This window comes from Salmo trutta, chromosome 10 (assembly GCF_901001165.1).
Source record: "Salmo trutta chromosome 10, fSalTru1.1, whole genome shotgun sequence".
In the NCBI taxonomy this organism is placed as follows: Eukaryota; Metazoa; Chordata; class Actinopteri; order Salmoniformes; family Salmonidae; genus Salmo; species Salmo trutta.
This window is the reverse complement of record NC_042966.1, coordinates 7,280,911-7,296,296: the sequence shown is the minus strand read 5'-3', so window position 1 is coordinate 7,296,296 and position 15,386 is coordinate 7,280,911. Positions and strand designations below refer to the sequence as shown.

General features: G+C 42.7%; 1 protein-coding gene across 2 annotated transcripts in view; it reads left to right on the top strand.

The window, feature by feature from the left end:
* The first annotated feature begins 15,272 nt into the window (after positions 1 to 15,272).
* LOC115201009 (dnaJ homolog subfamily C member 7) overlaps positions 15,273 to 15,386 on the top strand; it is a 54,154-nt gene continuing 54,040 nt past the window's right edge. For both annotated transcript variants that reach the window (XM_029764197.1, XM_029764196.1), the window contains exon 1: positions 15,273 to 15,386. In XM_029764197.1, coding sequence (XP_029620057.1) covers positions 15,316 to 15,386 — 71 coding nt within the window. In that variant the 5' untranslated portion in view covers positions 15,273 to 15,315.

Here is a 15,386-nt window from a genome sequence, read left to right as displayed (position 1 = left end):
AGAAGCTGTTTAGAAGCCTCTTGGATCTAGACTTGGCGCTCTGGTACCGCTTGCCGTGCGGTAGCAGAGAGAACAGTCAATGACAAGGGTGGGCTTTGAGGCTTGAGGCTTTGACAATTTTTAGGGCCTTCCTCTGACACCGCCTGGTATAGCGGTACTGGATAGCAGGAAGCTTGGTCCCAGTGATGTACTGGGCCGTACGCACTACCCTCTGTAGTGCCTTGCGGTCGGAGGCCGAGCAATTGCCGTATCAGGCAGTGATGCAACCAGTCAGGATGCTCTCGATGGTGCAGCTGTCGAACCTTTTGAGTATCTGAGGACCCATGTCAAATCTTTTCAGTCTCGTGAGGGGGAGTAGGTTTTGTCTTGTCCTCTTCACAACTTGTCTTGGTGTGCTTGGACCATGTTAGTTTGTTGGTGATATGGACACCAAGGAACTTGAAGCTCTCAACCTGCTCCACTACAGCCCCGTCGATGAGAATGGGGGCGTGCTCGGTACTCCTTTTTCCTGTAGTCCACAATCATCTCCTTTGTCTTGATCACGTTGAGGGAGAGGTTGTTGTCCTGGCACCACACGGCCAGGTCTCTGACCACCTCCCTATAGGCTGTCTCATCATTGTTGGTGATTAGGCCTACCACTGTTGTGTCATCGGCAAACTTAATGATGGTGCTGGTCATGCGGGAACAGGGAGTACAGGAGGGAACTGAGCACTCGCCCCTATGTTGAGGATCAGCGTGGCGGATGTGTTACCTACCCTTACCACCCGGGGGCGGCCCATCAGGAAGTCCAGGATCCAGTTGCAGAGAGGGGTGTTTAGTCCCAGGGTCCTTAGCTTATTGATGAGCTTTGAGGGCACTATGGTGTTGAATGCTGAGCTGTAGTCAATGAATAGCATTCTCACATAGGTGTTCCCTTTGTCCAGGTGGGAAAGGGCAGTGTGGAGTGCATCAACTGTGGATCTGTTAGGGTGTTATGCAAATTGGAGTGGGTCTAGGTTTTCTGGGGTAATGGTGTTGTAAGCCATGACCAAAGCACTTCATGGCTATAGACGTGAGTGCTACGGGGTCGGGTGGTAATTTTTGGCAGTTTACCTTAGTCCCTGTGCCCAAAAACACTATGGTGGTCTGCTTGAAACATGTTGGTATTACAGACTCGGACAGGGAGAGGTTGAAAATGTCAGTAAAGACACTTGCCAGTTGGTCAGCGCATTCTCGCAGTATATGTCCTGGTAATCTGTCTGGCCCAGGGGCAAACATCTGATATCAACTTTGGAGGGGACAATTACATAACATTTTCTCAAGAGCAATTCCTGAGGGGGACACCAAAAGTAGTGCTGTAACACACAGCCTACATTGTAATATGGTAAATGTATATTGAGGAATCAAAGAAATAAGGTGTTTGCCGTACTCCTAACTACCGGTACCCAAAACTACACAACAAATCTTAGTTCAGTCACCAGTTTAAGTTGAGAGTGGGGGTATCCATGGCATTTTCCAATTATGTTCCTATTTTACAAGTCAAAAAAATTGAGAACCTTTCATAATGTTGCCAAACAAAGACTCAACAAACTTACCTGAGACTCCCTGTCTCTGCCAGTCTGTCCCTGCATATCTGTCCCCAAATCTGCTGTCTGTGCCATCTGTTGCCTGCTCTGCCTAATGACATCATTGTGAAACATTTCCATTAGAATTTAATTTATTTCTTATGAACATTTTATCACCTAGTCTTGGAGATATTAGGCTACTAGGGTTCTTACTTTGCGTTTTGGTGTACTGCAAAATACTCTGATGTCCGTCTTTTATTTTTCTGCCATTTTTCTACCTGGCTGGCTGGCTGGCTACACACACGCACAGTGTGTAGGTTATTTACAGTAGGAGATGGGCTTCTATCATCTTATCTTCTATCATTCTATTTGGGCTTCGATCTAAAAGGTAGCTAGCAAATGTGAAACGGGTTGCAGTGACAAGAGTTGACAGCTGTATGAGTTCACCATTTACACAACATATGCTGCAACCTTTTGTAATTTTAATAGTTTGTTTCATATTGGCTGGCTTCCAACAATAGCTGAATTTGCAAAGCTAGCGAGCACCAATTCCGTTTCAGTGGTGTTTGCTATAATCTTTGCTACCCGGGTTAAATAAAGGTGAAATAAAATAAGTAAATAAAAGTTCCCTTGCGACAATTTAGCTTTTGCAACGAGACCATTAAATATATTTAAGACAATGGTAGAAGAGAGTAGTTCTGTTCAGTTTGGATTTCAGTTTATCGCTAACCTTATCACAGGGACTTTGAAGCACTAACTTACATCATCTGCGTGCTGATCTTGGAATAAATTGACGATAGCAAAGATTCCATCTTTGACGACGCCACATAAATGGAATAGGTACTAGCTTGCTTAATAGTTGATATTTGCGCGCTAGCTCTGCATATTCAGCTAGTGTGTGTGCGCGATTGACTGGATTAACCTCACGTCAGTTACGTTCATTTGAGTGCCTTTCAGACCGTAGACACGACCCCTCTGTTACCTTGCCAACTAAGGAACTGGCAGTGGATCAAACCATTGTGAGGCAAAGGGTGGGGGGTCGCAATCTTTTGAAACTTAACACACTAAGTGTCTATAATCAGCACAATTGCTTTCATTGCTTATTGTTATTATTATTATTATTTAAATTACATAGTTATGTTTCAGTGATATATTGGGGGGACAAATCATATTTTTCCCAGGATGGGGGGGGGGGTCGTGTCCCCCCCCGGGATTTCCGCCCCTGGTCTGGCCCTGCGGCCTTGTGAATGTTGAACTGTTTAAAGGTCTTACATCAGCTGCGGAGAACGTGATCACACAGTCTTCCGGAACAGCTGGTGCTCTCATGCTTGTTTCAGTGTTATTTGCCTCGACGCAAGCATATAAGTAGTTTAGCTCTTCTGGTAGGCTTGTGTCACTGTGCAGCTCTCGGCTGTGATTCCATTTTTGTAGTCTAATGATTTGCAAGCCCTGCCACATCCAACAAGCGTTGGCGCCGGTGTAGTATGATTCGATCTTAGTCCTGTATGTACGCTTTGCCTGTTTGCTGGTTCGTTGGAGGGCATAGCGGGATATCTTATAAACTTCCGGGTTAGAGTCCCGCTCCTTGAAAGCGGCAGCTCTATCCTTTAGCTCAGTGCGGATGTTGCCTGTAATCCATGTCTTCTGGTTGGGGTATGTATGTACGATCACTGTGGGGACGACATCATCGATGCACTTATTGATGAAGCCAATGACTGATGTGGTGTACTCCTCAATGCCGTAGGAAGAATCCCATAACATATTCCAGTCTGTGCTAGCAAATGTCCTGTAGCTTAGCATCTGCTTCATCTAACCACTTTTTTTTATTGACCAAGTCACTGGTGCTTCCTGCTTTAACTTTGCTTGTAAGCAGGAATCAGGAGGATAGAATTATGGTTAGATTTGGAGGGTGAGCTTTGTACGCGTCTCTGTGTGTGGACTAAAGGAGGTCCAGAGTTGTTTTTTTTTTTGTTTTTTGGTTTTTTTTTCTCCCCTCTGGTTGAACATTTAACATGCTGATTAGAAATTTGGTAAAACAGATTTAAGTTTCCCTGCATTAAAGTCCCCGGCTACTAGGAGCGCCGCCTCTGGGTGAGTGTTTTCCTGTTTGCTTGTGGCGGAGTACAGCCCATTGAGTGCGGTCTTAATGCCAGCATCGGTCTGTGGTGGTATGTAGACGGCTACAAAAAATACAGATAAACTCTCTAGGTAGATAGTGTGGTCTACAGCTTATGAGATTCTCTACCTCAGGCAAGCAAAACCTTGAGACTTCCTTAGATATCGTGCACCAGCTGTTTACAAATATGCATTGTCCACCACCCCCGGTCTTACCAGACGCCGCTGTTCTATCCTGCCGATACAGCGTATAACCAGCCAGCTGTATGTTGATAGTGTCGTAGTTCAGCCACGACCCCGTGAAGCATAATATATTACAGTTTTTAATATCCTGTTGGTAGTTTAATATTCCTCGTCGAGTACTATGAAGTTAAATTGAATGTCGCACATACCCAGATCATGGTGGGAGTAGCAGAGATAGTGTTGTACCTAAACTGAGCACAGGAAAATATTATCCACAGGTTCTGACTGTAGCAGTACATAGGATGCCATTGGAGATGTTGGGGGCTAGGGAACCGGGTATGAGTAGGGAGACGGGTAGGAAAGGTTCAGTCCTAGATCTGTCAGTAAACCATGAAGGCAATAGGAGAGGAGGAGTGAAGATAAAATGATATGGCTTGGGAACACCTTTTGGAGCCTATGGCCGGACGGGGGAAGACTGGATGAAAGCAGGAGGTTTTTTGGGGCCTTCATTTTTGTGGAACCCAGCAGAAAAAGTATCCCGAAGGCATAGAATCAGGAGAGATTGGGAATCATCATGTTGACAGTTTTTTTCTTTGCATATGTAATTATGTATAGCTTAACACATTATTAATACATATGTTTTGTATTTCTCTTTGCTTTTCAAGTCTTGTGCTATCACTCTCTTAGGAAATGGAGGAAGTCAAAAGCTCCAGCTGAAATATCATTATCGGTTGTCAGACGAGAGGTGGAAATAAGTGTGCATAGTGTAATAATAGATCAGAGGCCATAAGTTTCGGAAGTGTAAACCTAATAGTCAACTGTGTGAATATTTTTTCAATTATAAGTCATTTCCAAGTTTATATAATGTTGAACAGTATGGAGTTAATGTTCTGACTTCTAAACTTGAAATATTTTTTATTTCACCTTTATTTAACCAGGTAGGCTAGTTGAGCTAGTTGAACACGTTCTCATTTACAACTGCGACCTGGCCAAGACGAAGCAAAGCTGTTCGACACATACAACAACAGAGTTACACATGGAGTAAACAAACATACAGTCAATAATACAATAGAAAAAGTCTATATACAGTGTGTGCAAATGAGGTAAGATAAGGGAGGTAAGGCAATAAATAGGCCATGGTGGTGAAGTAATTACAATATAGCAATTAAACACTGGAGTGATAGATGTGCAAAAGATGAATGTGCAAGTAGATACTGGGGTGCAAAGGAGCAAGATAAATAAATACAGAATTGGGATGAGGTAGTTGGATGGGATATTTACAGATGGGCTATGTACAGGTGCAGTGATCTGAGCTGTTCTGACAGCTGGTATCCTTATTCATGTTATAGAGGGAGAGAGGAGAATGCAGAGTTTACGTTCTGTCAGAACATGTTATTGTTACTTATTAGGTATCCAATGGAGAGAAGGGCCACAGTATGGTTTCAGTTGTTGGGTTGTAAATTTGAAATACTTGCTACACCAGAAGTTAATGGTTATGTGTAGGAGCAATGCACAGTTGAAGTCGGAAGTTTACATACACCTTAGCAAAATACATTAACTTTACATTAATACATTAACTTTTTCACAATTCCTGACATTAATCCTAGTAAAAATTCCCTGTCTTAGGTCAGTTAGGATCACCACTTTTATTTTAAGAATCTGAAATGTCATAATAGTAGAGAGAATGATTTATTTCATCACATTCCCAGTGGGTCAGAAGTTTACATGCACCCAATTAGTATTTGGTAGCATTGCCTTTAAATTGTTTAACTTGGGTCAAATGTTTTGGGTAGCCTTCCACAAGCTTACCACAATAAGTTGGTTGAATTTTGGCCCATTCCTCCTGACAGAGCTGGTGTAACTGAGTCACACGCTTTTTCAGTTCTGCCCACAAGTTTTCTAAGGGATTGAGGTCAGGGCTTTGTGATGGCCACTCTAATACCTTGACTTTGTTGTCCTTCAGCCATTTTGCCACAACTTTGGAAGTATGCTTGCGGTCATTTTCTACCTCATGAAGCCATCTATTTTGTGAAGTGCACCAGTCCATCCTGCAGCAAAGCACCCCCACAACATGATGCTGCCACCCCCGTGCATCATGGTTGGGATGGTGTTCTTCGGCTTGCAAGCCGAGGAAAAAGGTTGCTCCCAAGGATGAACCAGACTCCCAACCCCTTTTTCCTCCAAACATAACGATGGTCATTATGGCCAAACAGTTCTATTTTTGTTTCATCAGACCAGAGGACATTTCTCCAAAAAGTATGCACTTTGTCCCCATGTGCAGTTGCAAACCGTAGTCTGGCTTTTTTTATGGAGGTTTTGGAGCAGTGGCTTGCTTCTTCCTTGCTGAGTGGCCTTTCAGGTTATGTCGACAAAGGACTTGTTTTACTGTGGATATAGATACTTTTGTACCTTTTTCCTCGAGCATCTTCACATGGTTCTTTGCTGTTGTTCTGGGATTGATTTGCACTTTTCGCACCAAAGTACGTTCATCTCTAGGAGACAGAATGCATCTCCTTCCTGAGCGGTATGACGGCTGCGTGGTCCCATGGTGTTTATACTTGAATACTATTGTTTGTACAGATGAATTTGGCACCTTCAGGTGTTTGGAAATTGCTCCCAAGGATGAACCAGACTTGTGGAGGTCTACAAAAAAATGTTGATGTCTTGGCTGATTTCTTTAGATTTTCCCATGATGTCAAGCAAAGAGGCACTGAGTTTGAAGGTAGGCCTTGAAATACATCCACAGGTACACCTCCAATAGGCTAATTGACATAATTTGAGTCAATCAGAAGCTTCTAAAGCCATGACATTTTCTGGAATTTTCCAAGCTTTTTAAAGGCACAGTCAACTTAGTATATGTAAACTTCTGACCCACTGGAATTGTGATACAGTGAGTTATAAGTGAAATCTGTCTAAACAATGTTTGGAAAAATGGCTTGTGTCATGCGCAAAGTAGATGTCCTAACCTACTTGCAAAAACTATAGTTTGTTAACAAGAAATTTGTGGAGTGGTTGAAAAACGAGTTTTAATGACTCCAACCTAAGTGCATGTAAACTTCCGATTTCAACTGTATATGGTGGGGTCAGTGGAGGTTGGATATGTGCCAGGGTCTTGGAATGTTACTAAGTAGGGGAAAAGTAGGGGGAAATGCAGTCACATGGTTGCGGTCACTGATAAGGGTAGAAAGCTGTGGATTAGTAAGGAATGGTGGCCGAGGTCAGGTCACATGAAGGGAGAAGGAACAGATTATTACCCATATCACCTAACTTCCTGCCTAGCAAAATGAATGTATTGGCAGTCCAGATGTGTAAGGAGGAGACTCAGCATATAAGAAAGTTATAAATAAGAATAAGTCGTTCCTCTTGTCTAATATTCTACGTACTTAACTCAGTAATTCTTCTGACATCACTTGTGTAGCTGCAGCAGGCTATCAACCACCATGCAGTGCCATGACAGAGTTAGTGGCATCGAATCAGGATCTTAGTCAGGACACTGTGAAGACATGTTTTTGTCTTTTGCAGCTGTGTGGCCCAGTGGATGAATAAACTTGGTTTGAGCTTTACTAGTCATCTATTTTTACTCCATTTATTTACAACCTAACAACTTCCACCCTGGTAATAGTTAATTTATTAAACATAATGAGTTGAACATGTTTTTATTAAGTTTGACTCTGTGACGATGTTAAAATTACGTGAATTAAAAGTTCAACTACTCGAAGGGTGTGCATGGAATGACCCACGCACACGCCTCCCTCCTCCTCCCCTTTGCTCCCTGCAAACAAGGTATCTTATGCCACACTCTGTTAGGCAAACTGTTTTTTGCATGTCCACCTGTGAAAGGGTGTGACACTCTTTTGGTTGGTAGGGTGTCCATGGTCTTCTCAGCTTTTTTCCATGAGGAAAAGATACTACCTACCGCCTTGTACATTTCAGCAGCGTATTTCTCTTTAGCTTTTCTTTCCCTCTTATGGCATTTGTCTTTGTACCCACAACTTGAAAGTGAACACCATTGAATGGGAGACTTGTACTCTCCAATCTGTTGTTTTATTATTTTCTGCCAAAGTCTGCATCTGTTGAATTTCAAGAATATTGTACACTGCTCAAAAAAATAAAGGGAACACTTAAACAACACAATGTAACTCCAAGTCAATCACACTTCTGTGAAATCAAACTGTCCACTTAGGAAGAAACACTGATTGACAATAAATTTCACATGCTGTTGTGCAAATGGAATAGACAACAGGTGGAAATTACAGGCAATTAGCAAGACACCCCCAATAAAGGAGTGGTTCTGCAGGTGGTGACCACAGACCACTTCTCAGTTCCTATGCTTCCTGGCTGATGTTTTGGTCACTTTTGAATGCTGGCGGTGCTTTCACTCTAGTGGTAGCATGAGACGGAGTCTACAATCCACACAAGTGGCTAAGGTAGTGCAGCTCATCCAGGATGGCACATCAATGTGAGCTGTGGCAAGAAGGTTTGCTGTGTCTGTCATCGTAGTGTCCAGAGCATGGAGGCGCTACCAGGAGACAGGCCAGTACATCAGGAGACGTGGAGGAGGCCGTAGGAGGGCAACAACCCAGCAGCAGGACCTCTACCTCCGCCTTTGTGCAAGGACGAGCAGGAGAAGCACTGCCAGAGCCCTGCAAAATGACCTCCAGCAGGCCACAAATGTGCATGTGTCTGCTCAAACGGTCAGAAACAGACTCCATGAGGGTGGTATGAGGGCCCGACGTCCACAGGTGGGGGTTGTGCTTACAGCCCAACACCGTACAGGACGTTTGGCATTTGCCAGAGAACACCAAGATTGGCAAATTCGCCACTGGCGCCCTGTGCTCTTCACAGATGAAAGCAGGTTCACACTGAGCACATGTGACAGACGTGACAGAGTCTGGAGACGCCGTGGAGAACGTTCTGCTACCTGTAACATCCTCCAGCATGACCGGTTTGGCGGTGGGTCAGTCATGGTGTAGGGTGGCATTTCTTTGGGGGGCCGCACAGCTCTCCATGTGCTCGCCAGAGGTAGCCTGACTGCCATTAGGTACCGAGATGAGATCCTCAGACCCTTGTGATACCATATGCTCGTGCGGTTGGCCCTGGGTTCCTCCTAATGCAAGACAATACTAGACCTCATGTGGCTGGAGTGTGTCAGCAGTTCCTGCAAGAGGAAGGCATTGATGCTATGGACTGGCCCGCCCGTTCCCCAGACCTGAATCCAATTGAGCACATCTGGGACATCATGTCTCGCTCCATCCACCAACGCCACGTTGCACCACAGACTGTCCAGGAGTTGGCGGATGCTTTAGTCCAGGTCTGGGAGGAGATCCCTCAGGAGACCATCCGCCACCTCATCAGGAGCATGCCCAGGCGTTGTAGGGAGGTTATACAGGCACGTGGAGGCCACACACACTACTGAGCCTCATTTTGACTTGTTTTAAGGACATTACATCAAAGTTGGATCAGCCTGTAGTGTGGTTTTCCACTTTAATTTTGAGTGTGACTCCAAATCCAGACCTCCATGGGTTGATAAATTGGATTTCCATTGATTATTTGTGTGTGATTTTGTTGTCAGCACATTCAACTATGTAAAGAAAGAAGTATTTAATAAGATTATTTCTTTCATTGGAGGACCAAAGCTCCCGTAATTAGAATTAAGTTAATAAATAAATCCACACATAGTGTATTCAGACCCCGTAACCTTATGTTACGTTACAGCCTTATTCTAAAATTGAATTTTATTTTTTTCATCATCATTCTACACACAACACCCAATAATGACAAAAAAAAACAGGTTTTTAGAAATGTTTGCAAATTTAAAACAAAAACAGAAATATCACATTTAGTTAAGTATTCAGACCCTTTACTCAGTTCTTTGTTGAAGCACTTTTGGCACTGATTACAGGGACATTCAGAGACTTCTCCCGAAACTAATTCTGCATTGTTGTCCTGTTGGAAGGTGAACCTTCACCCCAGTCTGAGGTTCTGAGCACTCTGGAGCAGGATTTCTCTGTACTTTGCTCTGTTCAGCTTTCCCTCGATCCTGACTAGTCTCCCAAGTCCCTGCCACTGGAAAAACATCCCCACAGCATGAGGCTGCCACCACCGTGCTTCACCTTTGGGATGGTGCCAGGTTTCTGTTTATTTTATAAATTTGCTAACATTTCTAAAAACCTGTTTCCACTTTGTCATTATGCGGTATTGTGTGTAGATTGAGGGGGGAAAAAACGATTTCATTTTAGAATAAGGCTGTAGCGTAACAAAATGTGAAATTTCAAGGGGTCTGAATACTTTCCGAGTGCACTGTAAATAGATGTGGGAGAGAAACTCATTCTGATTGGCTGGGGCTGGCTCCCCAATGGGTGGGCCTGGCTGCCAATTCGGTGGGCCTTCCAAGGGCTGCACCCCTACCATGGCTGCACCCCTACCCAGTTATGTGAAATCTATAGAATAGGACTGAATTATTTTTTTTCCCTTATGAACTGTAACTCAGTAAATATCACATTTACATAAGTATTCAGACCCTTTACTCAGTACTTTGTTGAAGCACCTTTGGCACCGATTACAGTCTCGAGTCTTCTTGGGTATGACACTACAAGCTTAGCGCACCTGTATTTTGGGTGTTTCTCCCATTCTTCTCTGCAGATCCTCTCGAGCTCTGTCAGGTTGGATGGGGAGCGTCTCTGCACAGCTATTTTCAGGTTTCTTCAGAGATGTTCAAGTCTGGCTCTGGCTGGGCCAATCAAGGACATTCAGAGACTTGTCCCGAAGCCAATTCTGCATTGTCTTGGCTGTGTGCTTAGGTTTGTTGTCCTGATGGAAGGTGAACCTTCACCCCAGTCTGAGGTCCTGAGTACACTGGAGGAGGTTTTCATCAAGGAGCTCGCTATACTTTGTTCATCTTTGCCTTGATCCTGACTCGTCTCCCAGTCCCTGCCACTGCAAAACATCCCCACAGCATGATGCTTCCACCACCATGCTTTACCGTAGGGACGGTGCCAGGTTTCCTCCAGATGTGACACTTGGCATTCAGGCCAAAGAGTTCAATCTTGGTTTCATCAGTACAGGGAATCTTGTTTCTCATGGTCTGAGAGTCCTTAGGTGCCTTTTGGCAAACTCCAAGCAGGCTATCATGTGCCTTTTACTGAGGAGTGGTTTCATTCTGGCCACTCTTCCAAAAAAGCCTGATTGGTGGAGTGCTGCAGAGATGGTTGTCCTTCTGGAAGGTTCTCCCGTCTCCACATAGGAACTCTGGAGCTATGTCAGAGTGACCATCGGTTCTTGGTCACCTCCCTGACCAAGGCCCTTCTCCCCCGATTGCTCAGTTTGGCTGGGCGGCCAGCGCTAGGAAGAGTCTTGGTGGTTTCAAACTTCTTCCAGTTAAGAATGATGGAGGCCACTGTGTTCTTGGGGACCTTCAATGTTGGAGAAATGTTTTGTTACCCTTTCCCAGATCTGTGCCTCGACACAATCCTGTCTCTGAGCTCTACGGACAATTCCTTTGACCTCATGGCTTGGCTTTTGCTCTGATATGCACTGTCAACTGTGGGACCTTATAGGGACAGCTGTGTGTGCCTTTCCAAATCCTGTCCAATTAATTAAATTTACCATGGGTGGACTACAATCAAGTTGTAGAAACATCTCAAGGATGATCAATGGAAACAGATGCACCTGAGGTCAATTTCTAGTCTCATGGCAAATTGTCTGAATACTTAGTTGAATATTATTTTTATTTGCTAAAAAGGATAATCTGTTTTCACTTTGCAATTATGGGGTATTGTGTGTAGATTGTTGAGGAAAAACGTTTATTTAATCAGTTTTAGAAGAAGGCTGTAACGCAACAAAATGTGGAAAAAGTCAAGGGGCCTGAATACTTTCCGAATGTACTGTATACATATTTTACATTGTGTGCTGAAGGTATGGGTTTATTTTTCCACTGTCAGTAGGCCTACAAATTCACACCCGAGCTGAATTGAAGGGGGATGCATAACTACTTTTCCCTCAAGGTGAGAAACGAAGTACAACAGAACTTCGATTGAAGACTTAAAATCATGCCTGACAAGACCAATGAAATCATAACGGTATCCTATTATTGTGTGGATCCAGGAGTAGCCTATTCTTCAATAATGTATCTGTATGTGCTAGTATTTATCTAATTGATAAATACAATTTTAAATGTGGATGGGTACGATACTTCGTTCAATGATTACGGTATTGTACCAGGTAGATACAGGAGTAAACTATAGTCTACAATAATAACGTCATTGAATGTGCTTTAGTATAACTTATTTTATTGATGAATGAAATTGTAAATGGGGATGGGTAGGCTACTTCATTCAGTGAATATTGGATGTCTTGCTATCTCTGGGAGCATGTTCATGAAGGCTTTTCAGCTGTTGAACTATGGCAATGTCTACCTAATTTCTAAATTGCTCTTTGTTTTTGTCAAGATGTGATTTGTATTCATTTTTTAAAATGTAACCTTCAATTAACTTCTCCAGCTGTTCCATTCACCACGCCCACTGCTCTCCCTCCACAAGCAACCACATCCTCTTCTCCTGTTCAACAAATTTGCTGATACACTGAAAAGGACTGGACTTGCATACTCCTTTCCCTATCTCAGTGCTACATGATCCATCCCAAGGCGTCAGCTGGACAGCTAGAATGAGAGAAATGTAAACAAGATGCTACAGTAGTGTGTGCGTGCGTATGGAGTTCCAAGAAAAGACGTGTGGTGTGCCCTTATGTATCAATGTTGAAATGCCATAAATGGAAGATGGCAAAGGAGATAGTGATGTGAGTGAGAGCATATGAAAATGAAGACCCCATGGAATCTAAAATGAGTGTGGGGTGCCCTCGTGTCTCATTTTTGTCCGCTTGAGGATGCTACAGTCTCCCGTGGTGGAGGTTGTTGGAACACTGCTATTTAAGTCTGAGCAGAGGTTGATGAAAACCTTCAAAGTTGGTGGTGTTATGTTGCGTATTATCTTGAATACCAGGCAGAAGTTTGAGTACATAATGAAATGGTGTAAACTAAAACTTGTTGAGTACACTCTCTGAAAAAGGGGTTCCAACAGGGTTCTTTGGCTGTCACCAAAGGAGAACCCCTTTTTGGTTCCAGGTAGAAGTATTTTTGGTTCTAGTAAGAACCCTGTTGGGTTCCAAATAGAACCCTCTGTGGAATGGAACCCAAAAGGGTTCTACCTAGACACAGAAGGGGTTCGACGTGGAACCAAACAGGGTTCTATGGGGACAGTAGAAGAATCCTTTTAGGTTCTAGATAGCACCTTTTTTTTCTGAATGTAGGCCTATATTGCAGTGGTGGTTCTGTGGTTTTCTGTAAAATATATATTTTTAAATGGTTCATTGGTGGTTAAAATAACCAGAAATACTATGAAACATCCCTACTTTTAGCACATTTGCAAGCAGGCAAAGTAGCCTTCTACTGTATGCGTGCTGAGGCATGTGTGATCACTCAATATTGACAGGACTGACAAAAAAAGACATGCTCACATGAAAACAAAAGGCAATCAAGAAATGTACAAACCAAAAAAGAAATTGACAACAGTTGTAAATGTTATGAAATAAAACAACTTGTTGATCAAGTGTAGCAGTTTGAATTTCATTAACATAAATTACCATAAATCAACATTGTAGATCATAAAAAAACAGCATTAACGGTGAACATTTACTGGTGGGGATATAACAGGCCATGTGCATCTCTGGAGGATCTAGCAAGATAGCGAATCATTGCATCAACGACTCAGTATGACTGCAGTATAATAAACGTGTCAAACTTGCATCATTATGCAATTATTAAGAGACTAGATACAAATAGCTAATCCTGGCAACCAGTGTTCTAGCATTAATTTATTGAGGCAAGCAGATCAGAGATGTCAAGGTGGTACCCACGAATATGCTATGTGTATAGTGTAAATAACTACCAATAGACCTACTAAATTATAAGCGTTTAGTCTATCAAATAACTCTGTAAAACGAGGAATGCAGTTACTCCATTCAACTAATAGGATGTATTAGTCATGAAAGAATTTACAGAAACAATTAGTGTACATGAAATGTATTATGCATTACAGAGTAGCCTATATGACTGTCACCATTAGGTTAAAACAATGTGGTAACGTGTCTACAGTTCAAAATAATCTCTAAAAGAAAAAACTGTGTGTCAGATACACACAGCAGCTTGGTAGCAAGTTCTCAAAGTATGAACAAATTCACTGTCTTTTAACCAAATTCAAGCAGAAACTCATGCCCACCTGAGTTAGCATGTCTTTGCACTTTACTAGTGAAAACAAGACAGGATTCTCATCAACTCAATTTATATGATAGGAGTGCACCCAGCCTTGTGTTGCTCTCTCCCTCCAACAAACAAAATAACACCGTTTTCCTTTACCAATAAATCCATAGCACTTGCAGAGCAATAAAATCTATGAAAATTCATAGCTCTTCATGAACTCTTGAACAATTCAAACATGACAATTGAATTCACACAGTAACATTAATTTAGTTGATTCATGTTTTCATCTGTCTTCTCACCTTTCCTGGCGTCAGTGAACCCAGGTCTTCCATGGAAATGTCTCTTCTTAGAGATCCTCTGTGTCCAACGTAAAACACTAAATAATGCATGCAGAGCAGAATTAGGCCGATACCCGCTAATTATCAAAATCCAGAAAATGGACGTTAAATTCTACAACCACCTAAAAGGAACAATACCCAAACCTTCCAAAACAAAGCCATCACCTACAGAGAAATTAACCTGGAGAAGAGCCCCCTAAGCAAGCTGGTCCTGGGTCTCTGTTCACAAACAGCCCACAAAATTAGGTGCAAACTGAGCTGGACTTCCTAACCTCCTGCCAAATATATGACCATATTAGAGACACATATTTCCCTCAGATTACACAGACACACAAAGAATTAGAAAACAAATCAAATTTGGACAAACTCCCATATCTATTGGGTGAAATACCACAGTGTGCAATCACAGCAGCAAGATGTGTGACCTGCTGCCACAAGAAAAGGGCAACCAGTGAAGAACAAACACCATTGTAAATATAACCTATATTTATGTTTATTTATTTTCCCTTTTGTACTATTATGCAATTTGATCATCATTACAACACTGTGTATATACATAATATGACATTTGAAATGTCTTTATTCTTTTGGAACTTTTGGAAGTGTAATGTTTACTGTTCATTTTTTGTTTATCTATTTCACTTGCTTTGGCAATGTAAACACATGTTTCCCATTCCAATAAAGCCCTTAAATTGAGAGGTATCAGTAGCATTCTGACCTGAATCACTCCCCATACGCCTGGCTGAGGCTCTCTAAATCTATCCAATCACCGTTCGCATGCTGTTGACCAATGACGCGGACGTGTGTAGGCTGAAATACGCCCCTAGGCGTGGCTTTGGCTAAACTCGTTTGGGGAAAAAAGACGGGTTCCTTTCAGGAAGAAATGGCAGCTGTTGACATCGACATGCAGATGGAACTAGAGCCACAAATAATTATTGACGCCGACATGAAGAG